This window comes from Trichoderma asperellum, chromosome 6, assembly GCF_020647865.1.
Source record: "Trichoderma asperellum chromosome 6, complete sequence".
In the NCBI taxonomy this organism is placed as follows: domain Eukaryota; kingdom Fungi; phylum Ascomycota; class Sordariomycetes; order Hypocreales; family Hypocreaceae; genus Trichoderma; species Trichoderma asperellum.
This window is the reverse complement of record NC_089420.1, coordinates 2928196-2946488: the sequence shown is the minus strand read 5'-3', so window position 1 is coordinate 2946488 and position 18293 is coordinate 2928196. Positions and strand designations below refer to the sequence as shown.

General features: G+C 49.6%; 9 protein-coding genes across 10 annotated transcripts; 3 read left to right on the top strand and 6 right to left on the bottom strand.

The window, feature by feature from the left end:
- Window positions 1-171: 171 nt before the first annotated feature.
- Window positions 172-1480, bottom strand: TrAFT101_010405 (uncharacterized protein). The gene is made up of 3 exons (XM_024904493.2): window positions 1042-1480; window positions 739-986; window positions 172-682 (listed from the first exon to the last, which is right to left on the bottom strand). Exons 1-3 carry the CDS (start codon window positions 1390-1392, stop codon window positions 403-405), a joined length of 879 nt encoding a protein of 292 aa, XP_024756199.1. The 5' UTR covers window positions 1393-1480; the 3' UTR covers window positions 172-402.
- Window positions 1481-1783: 303 nt separating this feature from the next.
- TrAFT101_010404 (uncharacterized protein) lies at window positions 1784-5354 on the top strand. The gene is made up of 2 exons (XM_024910274.2): window positions 1784-2079; window positions 2131-5354. The coding sequence occupies exons 1-2, from the start codon at window positions 2032-2034 to the stop codon at window positions 5269-5271; spliced, it is 3189 nt and encodes a 1062-aa protein (XP_024756198.2). The 5' UTR covers window positions 1784-2031; the 3' UTR covers window positions 5272-5354.
- Window positions 5355-5640: 286 nt separating this feature from the next.
- Window positions 5641-6794, bottom strand: TrAFT101_010403 (uncharacterized protein). Its single transcript, XM_024908911.2, has one exon. It carries the CDS (start codon window positions 6571-6573, stop codon window positions 5752-5754), a length of 822 nt encoding a protein of 273 aa, XP_024756197.1. The 5' UTR covers window positions 6574-6794; the 3' UTR covers window positions 5641-5751.
- A 211-nt stretch (window positions 6795-7005) lies between these two features.
- TrAFT101_010402 (uncharacterized protein) lies at window positions 7006-8934 on the bottom strand. 2 transcript variants are annotated; one of them, XM_066128949.1, is made up of 3 exons: window positions 8732-8934; window positions 8137-8676; window positions 7006-7921 (listed from the first exon to the last, which is right to left on the bottom strand). In XM_066128949.1, exons 2-3 carry the CDS (start codon window positions 8633-8635, stop codon window positions 7239-7241), a joined length of 1182 nt encoding a protein of 393 aa, XP_065985075.1. In that variant the 5' UTR covers window positions 8636-8676; window positions 8732-8934; the 3' UTR covers window positions 7006-7238. The 2 variants fall into 2 exon arrangements, with proteins under 2 accessions (XP_065985075.1, XP_024756196.1); XM_024908910.2 differs by having other exon boundaries at window positions 8137-8934.
- Window positions 8935-9419: 485 nt separating this feature from the next.
- Window positions 9420-9593, top strand: TrAFT101_010401 (uncharacterized protein; the record flags this gene model as incomplete). Its single annotated transcript, XM_066128948.1, has 1 exon — window positions 9420-9593. The coding sequence occupies one exon, from the start codon at window positions 9420-9422 to the stop codon at window positions 9591-9593; it is 174 nt and encodes a 57-aa protein (XP_065985074.1).
- Window positions 9594-10201: 608 nt separating this feature from the next.
- TrAFT101_010400 (uncharacterized protein) lies at window positions 10202-12307 on the bottom strand (the record flags this gene model as incomplete). The annotated part of the gene is made up of 2 exons (XM_066128947.1): window positions 10202-10675; window positions 12194-12307. 2 exons carry the CDS (start codon window positions 12305-12307, stop codon window positions 10202-10204), a joined length of 588 nt encoding a protein of 195 aa, XP_065985073.1.
- A 952-nt stretch (window positions 12308-13259) lies between these two features.
- TrAFT101_010399 (uncharacterized protein) lies at window positions 13260-14049 on the bottom strand (the record flags this gene model as incomplete). The annotated part of the gene is made up of 2 exons (XM_024910273.1): window positions 13260-13319; window positions 13399-14049. The coding sequence occupies 2 exons, from the start codon at window positions 14047-14049 to the stop codon at window positions 13260-13262; spliced, it is 711 nt and encodes a 236-aa protein (XP_024756194.1).
- A 1254-nt stretch (window positions 14050-15303) lies between these two features.
- TrAFT101_010398 (uncharacterized protein) lies at window positions 15304-18005 on the top strand. Its single transcript, XM_024901184.2, has 2 exons — window positions 15304-16543; window positions 16632-18005. Exons 1-2 carry the CDS (start codon window positions 15371-15373, stop codon window positions 16869-16871), a joined length of 1413 nt encoding a protein of 470 aa, XP_024756193.1. The 5' UTR covers window positions 15304-15370; the 3' UTR covers window positions 16872-18005.
- TrAFT101_010397 (uncharacterized protein) lies at window positions 16731-18036 on the bottom strand. The gene is made up of 3 exons (XM_024904492.2): window positions 17730-18036; window positions 17453-17626; window positions 16731-17383 (listed from the first exon to the last, which is right to left on the bottom strand). The coding sequence occupies exons 1-3, from the start codon at window positions 17864-17866 to the stop codon at window positions 16972-16974; spliced, it is 723 nt and encodes a 240-aa protein (XP_024756192.1). The 5' UTR covers window positions 17867-18036; the 3' UTR covers window positions 16731-16971.
- Window positions 18037-18293: the final 257 nt, after the last annotated feature.

The following is an 18293-nucleotide window of genomic DNA, read 5'->3' as shown; positions in this document are numbered from 1 at the left end:
CACAGGTGCTGGGATATGAGGCTGGCTCTAAATCCGATATACCCATGACCCCAGTCGGCGGTATCGGACGTCATTTGGCCGATTGCCGTAGACTGCCGCTTACCCTGGAGGGGCTATACTATGCCGATGGCTTAATTCGTTTTTTTTTTTTTTTTGACCTTCTCTTTTTCTTAAAATGTTTGTTGAAAGTTGTCTTAGTTGTGATTATATTATGCTCACTACGCCGTTAATTCTATTCTGCATTTGACCCAGGATCGGCAGATGATCGAGGATTGAAGATGATATATGCTAATGATATAATTTGTACGGGCAAGACAAACATGCCATCAAGCCTCCTTTGCTGTAGCTTTCCACCGTCTCCTCTTTGTATAAGTTACTCTTGTGGCGGATAAAAAGCCTGGGTCAAGTAATAGTGCGGAGAAACTCGATAACCCTTCCCGCCAGCCACTCTCGAGCTTCTTCTTGCAAGACAGTGTGACCCGTTCCGGGAATGAGGCCAGACAACGGGCTCACAAACGGGCTCGCTGCCTGATACTTCTTGTTCAACGCAACTTGATCAACCGTTGCCGGCACAAACTCGTCCTTTTCTGAATGTAGTACAAGCACCGGTTTGTTGAACCGGCCCCAAAATCCGATTACTGTTTCGGCATCAAGGTCGGAAGAAAAGTAATCATCCGCGCCGCTATTAAGGTTAATTAGCCTTGATTACTTCACCGGTCTGACAGGTGGCTAACTTACCCTTTCGCAAACAGGTCGTGGAACCTGTTGGCGGATATCGGTGCGTTCAACATGGCAATCGACTGCTCGGCAGGCAAGCAGTCGCCCCCCTTCCCGTCGGCAATCATTTTGTCAGCATAGTCGAGCTTGGAGTGCCAATTTGGAAGAAAAGTGTCTAAAGACTCTCTGTCCGAGACTGGTGCTTGAAGAATGAAGCCATCTACGGGGCTGTTGGAATATTTGGCATATTTTGTGTACTCCATACAATCCTAAATTCGTCAGTTTTCCGGATCTGGATTGATGTGGACGATTCGAGAATAATACCTGGCATCCGGTTGAATGACCAAATAGAATGATCTTGTCCCGACCAATGGAGCGAAGATACTTGACAAGCGCAGATATATCCTGAACATCCTGTGCCAGGTTTGAGGTCCCGAAACCATCGAAGGAGCTTCTGATTCGTGTTTCAAACACAGAATAGCCAAGCTCGGGCGTCTTTTCCAGGTGTCTGGCAACAGTTCGAATATAAGGCGTCGTATGAGGGCCGTCTTTCAGACCTCCAATAAAGACCAGCGCATTTTTGGCAGCTGTATTTCCCATCTCGTAGGCACACGTCCCTCGAGCTGGGGACCGGTACGGGTGGGCCAAAAGAGGAAACGGCCCTTCAGACGCCATTTTACTTGTTTAGATGTCCTCGTATTGCAGATGAGAGACTAGGATTGGAGAATGGGCAAATTAAGGGACTTGTTCTATTCGGGTCTATATATGCAAGGCAGCTCTGCGTTTAACTTCCAATTTCTGATGAGGGGCAAATGCCATTACGTAGAGGTGCCATGGCGGGGGAGCTTTTGGCGGGGATTCCAGGCGTCAGAGAGCCGCGACTGCAGCCATAAGCTCAAGGGACGGATAGGAGTCTAGGCACAGTATCGACATTAATTAGCAGCTGCGGCAAGCAGAGCTTGATCGATCCTTCGCTCAGCCTCCGCTAATCCTACCTCGTTAGCGTCCGCCTTGCATGTGGCTTAGGCAGCTTAGAGTGACAAATACAGTGTGCCGGCTGTGTAAATACTGTATTGGAGGCAAGCTTCACTTCATGCGATTCGTGCTCAGTCCCCTCTAGCCTGCCTGTCCCTTTGGTAAAACCAGCAGGAGGTTCTGGTGAAGAGTGAATTTGCTACTATTTGCATTGAGTTTTCTAATACAGTATTTCAAAGCACCGTTACTCATTCTCAGCGTCTGTAGCTGCACAAACAAGACACGATAAGAGACCATGTGCAAGTAGCTGCTCGAAAAGCTTTGCTGTTTTAGTGGACCATGGAGACAACTCCAGCCGCAAAAGAACGAAACGAGCTGTTTCAGAGAGTGAGTCCCTCTACATATTTCCCAAGGATATTCAGGCCTAATTCCATGTAGCTGAAGCCATGCTGTGTTAAAGCGAGCCAGCTGGCAATTCGGGAGCCTGAAGACCCGAAAAGCCACCAGGAGCTGCAGGAGCTTGTCAGGCAGATCCTCGACATCTTAAATGAGCAGCTCTCGACGAACCCGCTGGCTCTTGACGAGAAACTAGCAGAATATGTCTCCTTTCCCCTGTCTCACATTTTTCGCCATTTGGAACGATACCCCATGAGTCTAGTGGAAGACTGCGTCAGATGCTTGACTATTCTCATTGTTCACGGCTGGAAATCCAGGATATCTGCCAAACTTGTGCAGCAGCTATTCAGTTTCTTGATATTCATCATTGATGGCGTTCCGGGATCCCCCAAAAGAGACGTGCCTGAAGAAGCGGTTCTCGAAGCACTTCGTGCCGAAACTGCGCTACTGACTACCGCAGGGTCATCTCCTGTGGCCGCAGCGGGACTCTCCGAGCCCGAATCGATACCAGTATTGGGCCACGGAATTACAGTCATATTGGATGGAGTATCAGAAGGCGCAACTCCAGAAATCCAGCGTGAGGCATTGAGGACGCTGGAGGCCCTCTATGGAGCCATCAAGGAGCACGCTGCGTTAGCTAGTTTTCTACCAGGAACCATCTCGTCGCTTGCAAAGGTCCTATCAAAACCAAACCGATACAAAAAGCTGGTAATAGCAAAATGCCTTGGGACGACGCAAGTTGTATTAACAAAGGTGCTATCTGATATGCGAACACGATCTATTCTCGCCATGGAGACCGAAAGCCAGACAGACGCCGATAAATCCAAGGTGCTGAGCCCTGCATGGCTGAAGGCAACTGTAGCCCAAGTTCAAGTGGCCTTGTCAGTGATGATGAAGCTACGAACTCATGAGGGATCCGAGGTCCGTGAGGCCCTAGGGAGGCTATGCATTACTTTGCTGGATGAATGCCACACTACGCTATCAAATTGTACATCCATTCTTGTCGAGACATCGGTGATTCTTGATGAAGGGTCGGACCAGGATTTGATGACGCAAACAAACTTGAGATACTTGGTAAACATATATCCAGAATTGGGAGAAACTATCAAGTCGACCGTCTATAGCTGGATGACGAGCCTCCCTCGTCTTATGCAGGCAAGCGACGAAAAAGTAAAGGAACAGGCAGCTTACAACTTGTCAAAGGGAATCGAGCTACTACGAAGCCTAAAAATCGAGTCGTCCACGCTCGATGATTCAATCGCCATCACTTTAAGAGAAAGCATAATGTCTATCCTTACTACGTCTAAAACCCACCATTCTAGCGTCAGCAACCATGTGCTCCTGCTGGAAGATGCATCCTCGGATTCGCCCACATCGAGCCAATCGCAATTTCAACCAATCCTATTAGGCTATCAAGGGCAGAAGAGACTAAAAAGCGAAGTAATGGGCCTTTTACGAACTGTTGGGTCGATGTCGCAGCATGCAAGGATTGCTGCCGACATGCTAGACTGTGTACGAGAATCAGCATCTGTGACTCAAATGACTGCATATTGGCTCTGTTTTGAACTGGTCAAGGCAGCGCATACTCACTCTGAGTATACGGATGCGCTGTTTGACCTATCAGCCTTTAACGACCAATCAGACGATATAAACGAAGTATATGACGAGTTATACGACTTCTCCGTCCAAGTATTGGACTCACATACCGAGACGGGTGAAACCGATTGGCGTTTAGAAGCCATTGCTCTCGAAATAATGGCGTACGCTGCACACAGGTCAGGTGAGAAGTTTAGACCAGAGCTCATTGACGTGCTCTTCCCCGTCGCCACGCTTCTGGGATCGGACGAGGGCAATCTTCAACAGCATGCCATTGCTGCACTAAATAACATAGCACTGTCATGCAAATATTCCAGTGTCTCTGAGTTGATTATTGACAATGTCGATTATATGGTCAACTCCGTTTCACTGCGGCTGAATACATTAGACATCTCCCCGGCATCAACGCAGGTAATGAAAATGATGGTGCGGTTGGCGGGGCCCCGCCTGGTGCCGTTCTTGGACGATGTTGTCGAGTCAATGTTTGCTGCTCTGGAAAACTATCACGGATATGCGTCGTTTGTGGAAAGCCTCTTCTCAGTCCTGAAAGAGATTGTCGACCAGGCAGCCCAGGCAGACGGACGGCTTTTAACCGATGTTGAGCAATCACCCATTAATCACAAGAAAAAAGCACAGAAGATGGAAGATTTAGAAACTCTACTGGGGATCCTTGAGAAACGGAAAGAGAGAGAGGAGCGAGACAGGATAGAGATGGAAAACATGGCGGCCAAAGGTGGACATCCTGGGGTCCCATGGACGAACGATTTGGCACAGGGGGTTGGTAATGAAGATGACCAGGCGCAAGATGAACCCCCCAGGGACGAGGAAAAGCCGCCAAATTCGCCTACATACCAGCTTCTTCAGCGTGTGGCATCTCTCACGCAGCACTACTTGACTTCTCCGACGCCGACGCTCCGAAGGTCACTGCTGGAGCTTCTCACTACGGCTGCATCCGTACTTGCGGCTGATGAAGACTCATTTCTTCCTCTTGTTAATGCAATCTGGCCTGTGGTTATTGCTAGGCTACATGACTCCGAGACTTTCATTGTTATTGAGGCATGTGAAACTTTGTCTGCCTTATGCAGATCAGCGGGGGATTTCCTTGCTACTCGGTGGAAGACGGAGTGGGGGGACGGGCTCCGCGACTGGTGCCGCAAAATTAAACAGCAGGCCTCAAGAGATAAAGGTCGCTCGAATATGCCTTCAAAGGGCCTCTCACAATCTATGCCAGGGAAGGAAATTGTGATTCCTATAAGATCAAGCGATGGTCTCGAAGTCCAGCCAATGTCTGTCAAGTCCGCAGAGCCAAGCGGAGGGCTCGGACAGCACGCTTCTCCGGCGAGGATATGGGAAGCGGTGGTGAAGCTCCTTACAGCCATTATATCATATGTGCGAGTTGAGGATGAGATGTTTGACGAGATTCTGGATCTCATTGCTGATGCAATGGAAAGAAACCAAGAGGTAAGAGAAGCCCTTGAAGTTATCAACGCGGATGCGGTCTGGGCTGTGAGATATGAGCGAGGGCTTGTTGAGTCGATTCCGGCGCCGGTTTTGGAGGGGATTGTATTTCCAGAAATGGGATGTTAGAGGGGGATATAAACGAGGAACGGAGGCAAAAAAAAGTACAGGTTGCTTAATAGTAGTCCCAATTATAATAAAGCTAGTAAAGAATATTTACTTATATAAGCTTTTTTATTATTATAAAAGGAATCTTATAAAGAATATTTAAATAAAAGCTTTAAAAAATATTAAATATTTTTATATTTTTTTTTATATATCTTTTAATAAAAATAGTAAAAGAAACTTAAAGAAAAGTAATAAAAGTAACCTCTTAGTTTTACATATAACAGTTACATAAAGGGGGGGTGTCAAGTTGTTCAACTACTCGCTCATCTACTTTATGCATTTCACAATAGACTTATCAGCTACGCTGATTTTGTGTAAACAATAATGCAAGCCGTGGTTGTCGTTAATCTCAAGATCAAACTACATTTGAATAGGATGTAATGTAGCCTTCGTAAAAAATCGCTTAGATATTCGATTGCATCAGGACTTATTAAAGAAATATCAATCACCACGCTCCTTTTCCTGCGCCTCTCTCCACCTCTTCTCAGCTTGTATGTTCTGCCAAAACCTCCATGATGCCAGCGCCACTGCCAACGGCGGGCATCCCAGCATCAGCCACGACCACCACTCTGGGTTTGCTGCCTTGAGCTTGCGTAGCTCCTCATCCAGCTGGGTCTTTAATTCGTCCCTTGACCCATCGTTCCACAGTACGACTCCCTTCCCTTCTCCCGCGGATAAACATCTCTTTGCCTTTACCCGTACATCCATCTGGCTCTTGACCCTGTTTTCCGCATCTTCTCTGCTCAGGTCTGGGTTTCTATCCATCAGTCTCTTGAGCTGTGTCTCCGGCTCTGTGACGGCAACCACCATTGTCGCTCCGCAGAACTTATCCAGCTTGCTTTCAAATAGCAGCGGGACATCGAGCACCACAGCCCAGTGTCCCTTCAAGTAGCAGGCCGTTACCATCTTGACCATGCCCAACCGCACAGCCGGGTGCACAATGCTTGAGAGCACCGCCCTGTTCTTCTGCATCTGGGGCTCGTCGCCAAAGACAAGTCGTCCCAAGACAGCCCGGTTCAGTGGCCGGCCATTGCCGTCAGGTCCATTTTCTGGCATGGTGTCTGACGCCGGGAGGAGCAGGTCTGGTGCCATGGGGCCAAAGTGCTTGACGATGGCACGATAGCCCCTTGTGCCGGGCTCGACAACTTCACGGGCCAGCACATCTGCGTCGACAATGGGCAATGAGTGAGGCGCCGATGAGAGCAGCGATGATACTGTGGATTTGCCGGTCGCAATGGACCCAGTTAACCCGATTATAAGCATGCCTTGAACTGAGATGAACCGCTCGCTAACTTCATCAAGGTTCAGTTTGTTTGATTAGGCAGGTGGGTTGTATAAATGCAGGAATTGAAAAATGAATATGCGTCTACTTACATGATATTTACAGATGGAGATGGGAGACTTGGATCAATACTGGGGAACTGCGGTGGATTTATGGATGAACACCGTAGCTTAGCCGAAATCTGGGCTGTCGGTGGGAGCTTATACGCGTGTGAAGATTCGACATGTGCGATGCGTGGCTAATAAACGGAAAGCGTATTTTAGATAAATTTAATAATACTTGAGTTTATTTATTAAAAAAAAATATCAAAATTTGTTAAAAAAAAATACTATAAATAATTATAATAATTTTAAAGTATTATTATATTTAATTTAAAATTATTTCAATTATTTTAATTAATTAAAAGCTCTAAACTAGCATCTACAGCCGAGATTTTACTATTTCCAGTCAATCTAGGCAGCCCTGATCTATCTGGGTTAGGTTAAGTAGAATTACTGCCTGAATAGTAATACTTATATCAATACCGCTTGATGGAAAACATATGATTGTTGACATACACGTCGTGAGTTCTATTGTTTTTCTTTCTTTCTTTCTTCCTTGTTCCATTCTATGATCGCTACATACAAGTGTTACAAAACGCTATAGCCTACATCTTGGGCAGAGGGTCAAAATAGCCATCCACCACGGCCTGCAGCAGCTGATGCGCAATCGCCTGCTTCGGCGGCACGCACAACTCCCCGGTATATCCCACCGGCGTAGGATCGCCCAGCGCACTTGTGCCGTTCTTGAGCGCCTCCCGCACCTCCTCAAAGGTGAACCACTTTGCAGCCTCCAGCTCCTTGTCCAGCAGGGTGATGTCCTCGCCGTCCGGCAGCGCCTGCGCAATAGCACCAATCATCAAGCTGGAGGGGTACGGCCACGGCTGGCTCGAGTGGATGGTGACGCGGCCGACTCGCACGCCAGCCTCCTCCCAGACCTCGCGGCGCACCGAGTCCTCGATGGACTCGCCCGGCTCGATGAAGCCGGCCAGGGTGCTGTGCCACTTGGGGGGCCAGCGGGCGGAGCGGCCGAGCAGCACGCGCTTGGCGTCGGCGGAGACGACGGCGGCGATCATGGTCGGGTCGGTGCGCGGGAAGCAGACGTTGGAGATGCCGTGGCGGGTCGGGCAGTCGGGGCGCTCGATGGGCGTGGCGCCGCCGGCGAGGTCGTGGGTTGGGCACACGCGCTTGTAGCCCGTCTCGACGGAGAGGTTGAGGTTGCCGCAGCCGGCGCAGTGGAGGTTGCGGGCGTTCCAGTCGATGAGGGAGCGGGCTTGGGCGAGGATGGCGGCTGGATCATGATTGTGTGTTAGTCGGGTGAAACTTGAGTGATGTACATGTTTTTTGTGTGTGTGACGTGATATGATATAAGAGAGAGAGAGTGTGTGAGTGAGAGGTGAGCATCTCATGAAACGAGAAGTGAGTTTTCTCATGAGATGCCGTGCAAGCCTCTTCCACGAGAAAGAACAACAACAGCAACAGCAACAAGAAAGCAAAACAACATACCTGCTTCCGGGTGAAGCGTCATGGTCCGCACATTCTCCTGCACCGAATATCCCTTCTCCTGCGCCTTCTTCAGAAACGTCTCGGCCTCCTCCGCATACTGGCCCTTGGGCGTGACATCGAGCGCAAAGTACGGCTGCCCATTCACAACGCCATGCTTGGTCGTCTCCAGATCCAAGCCGTTTGGCGTGCTCGGCAACAAACCCAAGAACAGCAGCAGCGGGCTCGGCTTGGTCGAGTCAAACGTCTGTTGCTTCTCCAGGTCAGTGCGGCCAAAGGGATCGGCGCCAATCAGCGGCCGCACGTCGTCGTGGCTGAAAAAGGCCAGCCGCGCCGGGTCGGCGATGAGCGGGTTGAGGTCGCGCAGCGCAATGAACTGCGTGGTGGGCGCCGTGGCGGCGCGGCAAATGAAGCCGATGTCGTTGCGCAGGAAGGAGAAGCGGTTGAGCAGGCCGCCGCCGTAGTAGTTGATGACCTCTCGGCCGAACTTGCGCGAGATCATCGAGTCGTCGTTTTCGAGTGACGGGGCACCCGGGGTGAAGACTTTTGACATGATTACTATGTTGGAGACGGCAAACTGGGGTTCCTGGCAACGGACGAGAGAAACAAAGAAAGAAAGCTTCCAAAGACGGATTTCTTCTTACTGTACTGAACGAAAAAGAAAAGAAAAGAAAAGGCTCCAATGAGAAAGAAAGGTTGGGGTGTATGTAGAAGGGCGTCGTCTCTATCTCGTCGAGCTCGTTTATCCCGTCTGGAAAGTGGATTTATAATGACGTCTTTTTAGCTTATTTCTTTATTGCATCCAAGATATCGTATACTATAATCACGGCCTCTAGCGCCGACAAAAGCTTCGGGTTTTGCTCAACGAGCAAAATCGAACCGCCAATCCGGGCTGATTAATATACATATATAATGGAATCGCCATCCCCAAAGCAACTCTCCCCGCCTCCAATTCCAGATGAGGGGTTACAGAGCTGCCGCGGGACCATTACTCGACATTCTCCCCTCTCTCTCCATTACTCATCACGGCAAGCTTTCAAACCTCGGGATTCGGAGTTTCTTCTCTTCTTTTCTCGAACACTTTTTAATCTCCAGAACATGGGGAGAAAAAAGTTGGGGTAACGGAAGGAATTAGGCTGCTGCAATGAATAGTAGCCCTCGGAGGGTCTTAGGTGTGCGGGCTGACATCTGCGACGCCACTGCAAGCTAGGATCTTGGATAAAGACCCCCCCGTTACAATCGGGGCGGCGAAAGGAATCCATCGTTGAGTGGGCAAGTGTGCCGCAATGATGCCGCAGTTTCGGACTCCAACTCTGAGAATCGAAGCGAGGAGGGTGGGCCGGCAAGAGAGCGGGCTGCAGACCCATGCTCCTAAACTGAAGCCGTGGGTAGATCTGCCGGGCGACAAGACATTTGATCGGATTGATTCATCTCTTGATCTGAATCTAATAATTAGCTAATGCAACTTCGTAGCGTTACCAAACAACTCAAGGCGAATCTTTGAACAAGCATGCTCTAGCCTTATTGATTGGGAATATAATGGGAAGAATACTTGGATCGACACGACATATGGAACAGAGTGGGTGTGCATAGGGTGATGCAAGCAAGCACTAGAAACAGAGCTTTACTGCAGGATCAAATTTCTCTTTTCAAACGGCCTACACGCCAAAAACTTATTATGGTCCAAAACTGCCCAGGTCCTCCAGCCATCATTTTCTCTCTAGGGTTCTCTTCTGTCAGGAACTGAGCTTATCAAAGCAAACTCAAAAGCTGCTCAAAGTATACCTGATGACCAAATATGTAAGCTTGTTTCTGAAGAACACCTCGGCTGGTATTCTGATAACGTGTTACTATATATTCCTTTACTAAAAACTGCATTTTCTAAGGCTCAACCAACCTGTATTGCGTTGCAGCATTTAGACGTGAGAGCGATAAGCTAACGGGTTTACAATGTGCCTATTTCCAGCATCAGTGATCTGCTCTGCTCTCTGTCGCTTAGTGATGGTGGTAGCAAGCTTACATGGTCGTTTTTTATTTTCCTAAAGCTTCTTCAAAGTGCCGTATCACTTTAATTGGGCATCCGGACGGCATAGAACCAGCCCTCGTCGGTGACATACCATCGACAGTCACCTAGGTGGTCAATAGTAAATCGGTTGCGCTGGGTCCAATTACCGTCAACTTCGCGAACATAGTAGAAACGGGATGGGTCATCGTCCGACGGCTTGAACTCCTGCGGCTCGAACAGCTTGTTCGCGTGTGCAAACTGGAGCTGCCGCACCGTCTCTTCTCCAGGAGTGCGGCCGAGACCAGACACATCGGGGATTTGGCCACCGTTACCTGTAATGACGGGCACGCCGCCGACGCCAGACACGCCCATGGCAGGAATAGCAGCAGGCGTTTGTTGAAAGGGGATAGCAGCAGCGGCTGGCTGTCCGCCGATCATGACAGGCTGTTGGCCGACGAAGGGCTGGGGGACGACGGCGGGCTGATGAGCAACAACGTAGCTGGAGTGCGCGACTGGAATGCCGGCAACGGCTGGCTGCTAGAGAAGAGAGAAATGTCAGCATGTGACTCGATAAGTTGATGGACTGCCATTTTGAATCAACAACAGAGAGGGATGTGAGATGAAAGAGCAAGTCCAGCTTGTAAAGAGACTCGAGTTGAGAAGCAAACAAACGAGCCACAGAATTCAGGCAGGCAAGCAGCTTCACTGGAGATTGGACCAAAATAGAAGAAGGAAGCCAAAAAGAAAAAAGAAAAGAAAAAGAGCCACGTTGAGAGGAAAAGTTGCGCTGCGGGTCGACTTGCATAGTAAGTGAAGCCGTTGCTGTAATAGCAAAACGTCTTTGGCATCACGACGGTGGTGGAGCATGCAGCAGGGGCGGAAACAAACTGTACCGAGGGGAGACCGACTTGAACAGCAGCGGGCATGAAGCCGCCGTCAAAACGAGGCACGTAGACGTGGGGAATGGGCCCAAACGTGGTGTCGGGCACTGGAGGTTGGAAGTTGACGCCAGAGGCCATCGGCGCTGCGTTCTGGTAGTCGGCCATGCTTGCGGTGGTGAAGTGATGCTGAGGCAGATGATGCTGATGCTGATGCTGGAGCTGAGGAGGGATGCCGATATAGGTGGTGAAGGGGGCAGAAACCTGCGGTAGAGCAGAAAAGGGGCTGGCCAGGTGAGTCTGCGGTGGCGCGCAGGTGAAGCCAGGTGCGAGGCCAGGTGCGAAGCCTCCTGCAAACGGCTGGCCGGGCAACTTGACGCTCTGGCTCGGGTCAATGGACGTGTGCCACTGGTCGGAACCAAGCGTGCTGTATGGCGGAGCGCCGAGTTGGGGGAAGCTCGAGGGCTGGTTGTCGGGAGCTGGAGCCGCGGTGTGGACGTTGATGCTCTCGCCGTTGACGGTGGTGGTGGCAGAGGCAGAAAAGGGGGCAGAGTTGGAAGAAGAAGTCGTGGGTTTGGTATCGGCGTTGCTGCCTGGGCTCTGGAAGTGCACCTGACGAAGGGGCTCGCCGCCAGTCTTGAGCCGTCGAGGAGTCTTGGGAGACTTTGCGTCCGAGGCAACAGCTTCGGGCATTTTTCGACGGATGCGAGATGAGAAGAAGCAATGCCGACAATGAGGATTGCAAAGAGAGGGAGAAAGGGAGAGAAAGAGGCGAAGAGAGAAGAAGGACGTAGAAGCGTTTGTTTGCAGAGTGGGCGGAGGGTGAAGAGGCTGGGAGTGCGAGCTGAGAAGTGGCAGACTGGCCCATTCACTTCCATCATCTGAAGACAGCTGCCCGTATATCTATGCCGTTATAGCAGCCACTCTGAAGGATCAAGTGAGATTCTCGCAATGTCTGCGCGAGTCTGGTTCCAAATCTTTCACCTTTTCGATAAGGGCTGCAGTTCCTCAAGAAAGAAAAGGGGGAGCAAGGTCGCCGCAATGATGAATGACAACAACAAAACAATAATGAGTGCTACTCAAACGAGCAATAGCGGGGAAAAGGAATAAAAGACATGACGGAGATAATATTTAAAAGAGGAAAGTAAAGAAAAGAAAGAAAAGAAATCACACTCACACATCTCTGCAGAGACCACGCCTGCCCATCATGCACCCAGACATGCTGCTCTGGCATTGAATCTAGCGGATCCTCGTACTCGGTCCACGTCCACGGGAAGCAAGGAAGACACATGTCGGTGCCTCCAGAAAGCTATTATGAACTCAGATTCAGATCCAAAGTCTCGAGATGAACAGCGAAAGGGCAGTGTTGCTTGTGTTGTGTTTCAAAGAACTTGTTATCGTTTCAAGGCGGGAATAAAGCAGCGTTGTGAAGGGTTGAAAAAGCAGCCTACGGAAGTTGAGCTTTCATGCTTTTGCATCCATTGTTTTATTTGCCTGCATTTGGCTGCTTGCCAATTGACTCGCACCTCTGAAAAGACCCCGTAGTTAATGGCTTCGGATTAATGCCCACTGTTTGCTCAGCTACTACCTTGAAGGTACTGAGGTGCCCAGCAACTGCTCTACAGAGGCCTCTGAACCCGGCATGGATTTCACATGCTGGGCACTCTATGATCCTCTTCAACCAAGTCTTCATCTCTATATATTCCCCAAATCTCGCCATCCACCTGATCAATACCTCTTGAAACTCCACCACGCAACAATCACAGCTTTGCGTCACACCTAAATCTTGTGCCAAATCACATTGAAATTCACTTCCATCCGATCAACATACATTTGTTTTTTGAATCCAAACTTTGAAATTGATGACCAGACGCCCCCAGCCCTATATGGTCTAAATGCTTCGCTGACCGGTTACCCGATATAATGTACAGTTCACTTTGGGGAGGAGAGATCATCTATCATCACCATATAGGTGTTTTCCGTTTTTTTCAGTCCAAACTCCTCTCGACACGTCTGGCACCAAGGTTGGAGGAGACATCCCCTTATTCTTTTTTTCCTGGTTTCTTTTTCAGATCCCCATGTCCCCTCCTACCAACTGCCTTTCCCAGCTATTAGAAGACTTTTTTTTTTCTCCCTTGAGCCGCCATCTCTTATGTGGTAGATTAAATAGTGGTTCGTATGTCGTTTGAAGAGTATTCTTCTCTTGTGTGCTATTCGTTACAATGTCTGTTTCGGTGGTATTATTACAATGCGGCGTGCTCGGCATGTCGCTCGGGGACGGGGAAGAATGACTGTCGTGCAATCTGCGCAAAATGATCACATTAGCTATTGGTCGAGCATTTCATCTTACGGCTTATGCAGCCGTCATGCATGTCGACTTACCGCCCAGACACCGGCTAGGGAGGCCACTAGACCGCCGGAAATCATCATTGGCCGAACACCCCTGGTGCTCTTGAAAACCATACCGCTGAGCCCACCAGCAGCGATTGTGTTGAAAGCGTCGTGCTCACCGCGTAGGAATCCAATCAGCGAGTTGATGCAGTTGTATGTGATGGCGACAACACCGGCGTTGTTGCCCAGGAATGGACCCCGCCTTGTCATGGCGTTGAGAACGGCATTGAGTCGCAGCTTAGGGGGCTGGCCGGCAGACCTCCGCAGACCCTCTTGGAATCCCCATGCACCTCCTATCGACAGTGCCGTCAGGTAAGTAATACCGGTGCCGTAGCAAAGGTCGTCGGTGAATCCTCGAGAGGGGAGAACGGATTGGCCGCCCGGCAGGTCGGACAGCGTTGAGTCTTCGAGAGAGAGGTATTCCAGGGTGTCTCTGTTCAATCCAGCGAGGGGATGTAATTGTGAGGGATCCGCGAAAGCCGAGCTCTGCAAGAAGGACTCAACGCCCGCACCTTGGGTTGGGTCGTAGAGGTGGGTGGTCGGAGGGGCAGCATCGGGAGTGAAAGGCTGGTGTTGCTGCTGCTGCTGCTGCTGCTGGGCAGGCTTGTTGCCTCCGGTGAATGCATTCCACAGAGAAGACATGCTGGGCGACTGGTTCTGGGCCGAAAAGTGCTTCGGAAACGAGTGCTGCGAGGGTCGATGACAAGATGAACTCTCGCAAACCTGTCGCAAAGCCGGAGGATCCTGCTAAGGCGTCTCCGACTCTGGCCAAAAAAATTTCGGGAACAAGCGCAAAGTGGTCCGGTTGCGGATTAGCGCGCTCACGTGATGCTACGCTTTGAAGAATCAAGAAAGTTCTGGTTTATATTACCGGTAGATTATTGCGCTTATAAGCTCCTAGCTCGGCTAATGAAAGTACCAGCAGCATCTTGCGTTCTTTTACAACTAGAAAGCGGCAAGCAACGGATGGCCAATACATGCAGCCTTGGATTGAGCAAGACTGGAGCAGTACGTGCCTCTATACAGTAGCGCCAAGCACAGCGAGCAGCACTTGGCCCTTGCATTGTCTGTTTCTCACACTGCCAAAACTTTTCTGGCAATTTTTTTCACAGACTACATAGTACGGCAATGGTAGCATTTTCCCAGATTATACCGCTGAAAACACACAATTATCCGACTTCTACGCGTAATCCCTCCCCCGGCAATTCGAATCCATGTCACCCGCTCTATCAAAAAATAAAGATAAAATAGCAAAAATATGTTGAGAGACACCCACAGTCACAGCCCTCTAGAGGCGTCGACTCGCGGCTGATAGGAAAAGTGTATCACATGGTATTTTCTTTAGGAGGCCGGGAACGGAAGGAAACCCACAGGGAATCAGGTTAACCCTCAGCAAGCCGCATAGCGGAGCCGCCATTTGAATTATTAAAACACTTGACGGTGTAGGAATAACCCAACTGATGATGTAGGAAGAAGAAGAAGAAAATCAAAAAAGTTCTGCAGCCTCGGACGACTTTTATTCTTGGTTGAGAAGTGGAGCTCTGCGCTAAGCTGCGTCAGGGATGGAAATTCATTTCGCCGGAGGAAAGGCAAGGCTAAAGAAGAAAAAAAAGGTACTATTACTACTATTTAAGTGATACATTTTTATTATTTAGGCAATGCTTTTACTTGATAGTAATAAAAATCTACTGCTTAAATAATGATATTTATTATAACAAAAGGAGAAAAACCCTAAGAACTTCATAACATTTAAGAGCAGCGACTTGAGGTAGTGCTGCGAGAATGCCCAAGGCTCTAAGCTGCAGATTTCCGGGTAGTAGCTGCTTGAAATATAGTGTCTAAAAGCACCTAGACGGCACTGTGTCGTGATGCATGTAAATGCCAAGCAGCCAGAGATTCTCGCTCCACCATCTGCGCCCGATGGCCAAATCTTCAAGCTTCCAAGGGTCTCGATACTCCAAAGATGCCATTTCCATTCGTTCTACCCACAACTTCGGCCTTTTCCTTCTCGTCGTCGTTTAGCTGCGATTCTCACCCTTCACTGCCCCTCAGCGCAAGCACATACCGCGGGGTTGTCAGAGACGCGCTTAAGAAGCACAAGCGGCTCCCTCCTCCATCGCAGACGTCGAATCTCCGCACTGTCATCTCCAGCTTGGAGCAGTATCTTCCGTATCTGCTGGCGATTGATGCTGGGCTAAGCAACCAGTTGGTTGGCGGCGAGGCCGTCAGCACCATATTGGAAACGACGCCGTCCATCTCATGGAGACCAACGCTTTCTGGCGACATTGTGCCGGGGCGTGAGCGCCCCCGAGTCAAGATTATGTCTCTCGAGCATGAGATTTATTTTACTCTTTCTACTTTGGGCTTCGCCCATGTTTTAATGGCCAGGGCGACGCTTCAACCCCTTTATTCCACAACTACAGAGTTCCAGGGCACGCAAGAACGGACAACTGCCATGACAACGGGAACCAAGTATCTGCTAGAATCAGCTTCCATATACAATTACATTGCCGCAAGAAGTGAGCAAGTTGGTAGCAACCCCCCTTGCGCTGACATCTCTCCTGCGACTCTCCGTGCTTTGGCCTCTCTGTGTCATGCAGAGGCAACGTTGCTGGCCGTGTTGAAAGATGATCCTTATCTTGCAGCTGTAGCCCAGGATAGGAACAAGAACGATAAGGAGTGGATGTTTAAGGCTCCGGATATTCCGAAAGTTAGAGCTCATCTCTATGCTCGTCTCTGCCTAGCTGCATCTGAGCATGCTGCAAAAGCTGCGGCATTGTGTCAGTCAGCCAAATCCGGATCAACCGGCATTAGTCCTGGATTCTTACGATATCTCGAGGACTTACGGCGAACTAGTCGAGCAAAAGCTTGTCGGTTCTTTGGCATTGACGCTGAGCTGGGAGGAGAGGCGGCGGAAGGCATTGCTTGGGCGCGCGCCGGTCTACACGAACTTGGCGTGGAGGTCAAGGATGAAAAGAAAGGACTGGGCTTTAGTCGTGCGATTAAAGGGCTCAGCGAGAAGAGAGAAGATCGCCGGGTTGACAAAGAGGCTGCTTGGGGGGCTGATGCCGGCAAGTCGGAGGAGACTAGAGTTCTCGAAATGCTTCACGCGAAGTGGAACAAGATTAATGATACGGTAAGAACGCTGCGTCAACTTTTTTGCCTTTTTATTTTTTTTTATTTTTATTTTTTTATTTTTTTTTATTGATTAACTGGCATCACAGATGAACACACGGCCTATTCCACCGATAGGTGCACTAATAAACAAAATGCCATCAGGCCGCGAGATCCATACAGTCAAGCCCTACCAGCCCCCTGTTCTAGATCGAGAGGTGTTGGAGGCTATGCGGGCTCCTCCAGACCAAGCCGAGGACGTTGGCGGAGAGGCGAGCTCTGACGACGAAACCTTGGTAGAGGGGCCGGCTTCTACAACTGGCGGTGCGCCTAGGAGCTCATATTACTAGAATACATACTTGGAAATATTTATGGGTTCTAGGTTGTGATTCTTGTGACAATTTGCATTTGGCAGGGACAAGCCCATTAACCTCTAAAGTTGCTAGTCCTTTACCACTGAGATCCTTCTTCACTCCAAGGCACAACGTCTCCCAGTGTCGAAGTGTCCGCTGATACCGTAGTCGATCCAGGTACTGTAGTCGGTTCTGGCACTGTAGTCGGTTCTGGCGTTGTAGTCGGCTCAGACACCGTAGTCGGCGCCGGCGCTGCAGTTGACTCTGGTGTTGCAGTTGATCCTGGTGTTGCAGTTGATCCCGATGTTGCAGTTGACTCTGGTGTTGTAGTTGATCCCGGTGTTGTAGTTGATCCCGGTGTTGCAGTTGGTTCCGGCACTTCTTTCGCCGGGATGGTAGGGCCCCGTGGGAGAATCTGTGGAGTCTTACGGCTCCGCGGGACAATAGCATTGAGATCTGCTGGACATGGAGGCGTGGAGATATTCCAAGGCTTGCAGTCTGGAATACAGCTACATCGATTCAACCAGGTTAGCAAAACCACTCTCGGCCTAGCATCATAGATGATACAGCAAACATACTCGTTAAATGGGATACCGCAGCTATTTATGCCATCCACGCACACAGTGATTGTGCTGCAATCCAAAATCTCTCCTGGGGCGGGTGTTGGTACAGGTGTTGGATAATAGGTCTTGATAATGGGAGCCACACAGGGAGGTGGTGCAGGAGCTGATTCAGTACAGGGATCGTAGCAGCTGGTAGATTGTTATGTCAGTATATCGTCTACTCTGGTACGAGGCATATGTAAATTTTGGAAATTATATGAGAAATGAGAAGAAGAAAAGGGAAATCGCGTACAGTCTATATGGTTGGCCGCAGTCATCTACCCCGTCGATGCAGGTTGCTCCGCAGATTGTATCGGTGGCCTTTGGCGCTACCAGGGCAGATACTCCTCCAATAAGAGCTGCAGCCAGCATCGCGCGTTTGGTAGCCATTATGCTGTTAGGAGGTGATTGATATTAGCAAGTATATAGTAAGAATGCAGTAAGAATAGGGCCGAAAGTCTGGCTAATCATATATACGTGCGAATGAAATCCAGATCAAATTTATCGTGCTCGTACAGGATAAGTCGTGCCTGCCCTCAAATCATCAAGCACATTGAGATGGGATAGAAACGAATCGTGTATGTCCAGACAGACGATTCCAGGGACGGGCCGGCTTTATAAGGGGTGCGCATGCTTGAGACACTGGTGTTTTACTGAGCATGCTGATCTGCCATAACGACCGATTCTTGGAATGCATGAACTGCCTGTTCCAATAGTAAAGGGCGTGATATTAAAAGCCAGTCAGATACTAATACCACCACAGCCTCAATGGCGAGCCACGAGGAAATAACAGTAGAAAATATTTAAAACCGTGTCT

Bases quoted from the DNA above. Each gene is read 5' to 3' on its own strand.
- TrAFT101_010405 (XM_024904493.2), bottom strand. From the start codon at position 1,392: ATGGCGTCTGAAGGGCCGTTTCCTCTTTTGGCCCACCCGTACCGGTCC. The intron at 987-1,041 runs GTATTATTCTCG...TGACGAATTTAG, and splicing joins GTCATTCAACCGGATGCCAG to GATTGTATGGAGTACACAAA. The intron at 683-738 runs GTAAGTTAGCCA...TAACCTTAATAG, and splicing joins CACGACCTGTTTGCGAAAGG to CGGCGCGGATGATTACTTTT.
- TrAFT101_010404 (XM_024910274.2), top strand. From the start codon at position 2,032: ATGGAGACAACTCCAGCCGCAAAAGAACGAAACGAGCTGTTTCAGAGA. The intron at 2,080-2,130 runs GTGAGTCCCTCT...AATTCCATGTAG, and splicing joins GAAACGAGCTGTTTCAGAGA to CTGAAGCCATGCTGTGTTAA.
- TrAFT101_010403 (XM_024908911.2), bottom strand. From the start codon at position 6,573: ATGCTTATAATCGGGTTAACTGGGTCCATTGCGACCGGCAAATCCACA.
- TrAFT101_010402 (XM_024908910.2), bottom strand. From the start codon at position 8,686: ATGTCAAAAGTCTTCACCCCGGGTGCCCCGTCACTCGAAAACGACGAC. The intron at 7,922-8,136 runs GTATGTTGTTTT...ATCATGATCCAG, and splicing joins GACGCTTCACCCGGAAGCAG to CCGCCATCCTCGCCCAAGCC.
- TrAFT101_010398 (XM_024901184.2), top strand. From the start codon at position 15,371: ATGCCATTTCCATTCGTTCTACCCACAACTTCGGCCTTTTCCTTCTCG. The intron at 16,544-16,631 runs GTAAGAACGCTG...CTGGCATCACAG, and splicing joins GGAACAAGATTAATGATACG to ATGAACACACGGCCTATTCC.
- TrAFT101_010397 (XM_024904492.2), bottom strand. From the start codon at position 17,866: ATGGCTACCAAACGCGCGATGCTGGCTGCAGCTCTTATTGGAGGAGTA. The intron at 17,627-17,729 runs GTACGCGATTTC...ACAATCTACCAG, and splicing joins TGCGGCCAACCATATAGACT to CTGCTACGATCCCTGTACTG. The intron at 17,384-17,452 runs GTATGTTTGCTG...GAATCGATGTAG, and splicing joins TGCGGTATCCCATTTAACGA to CTGTATTCCAGACTGCAAGC.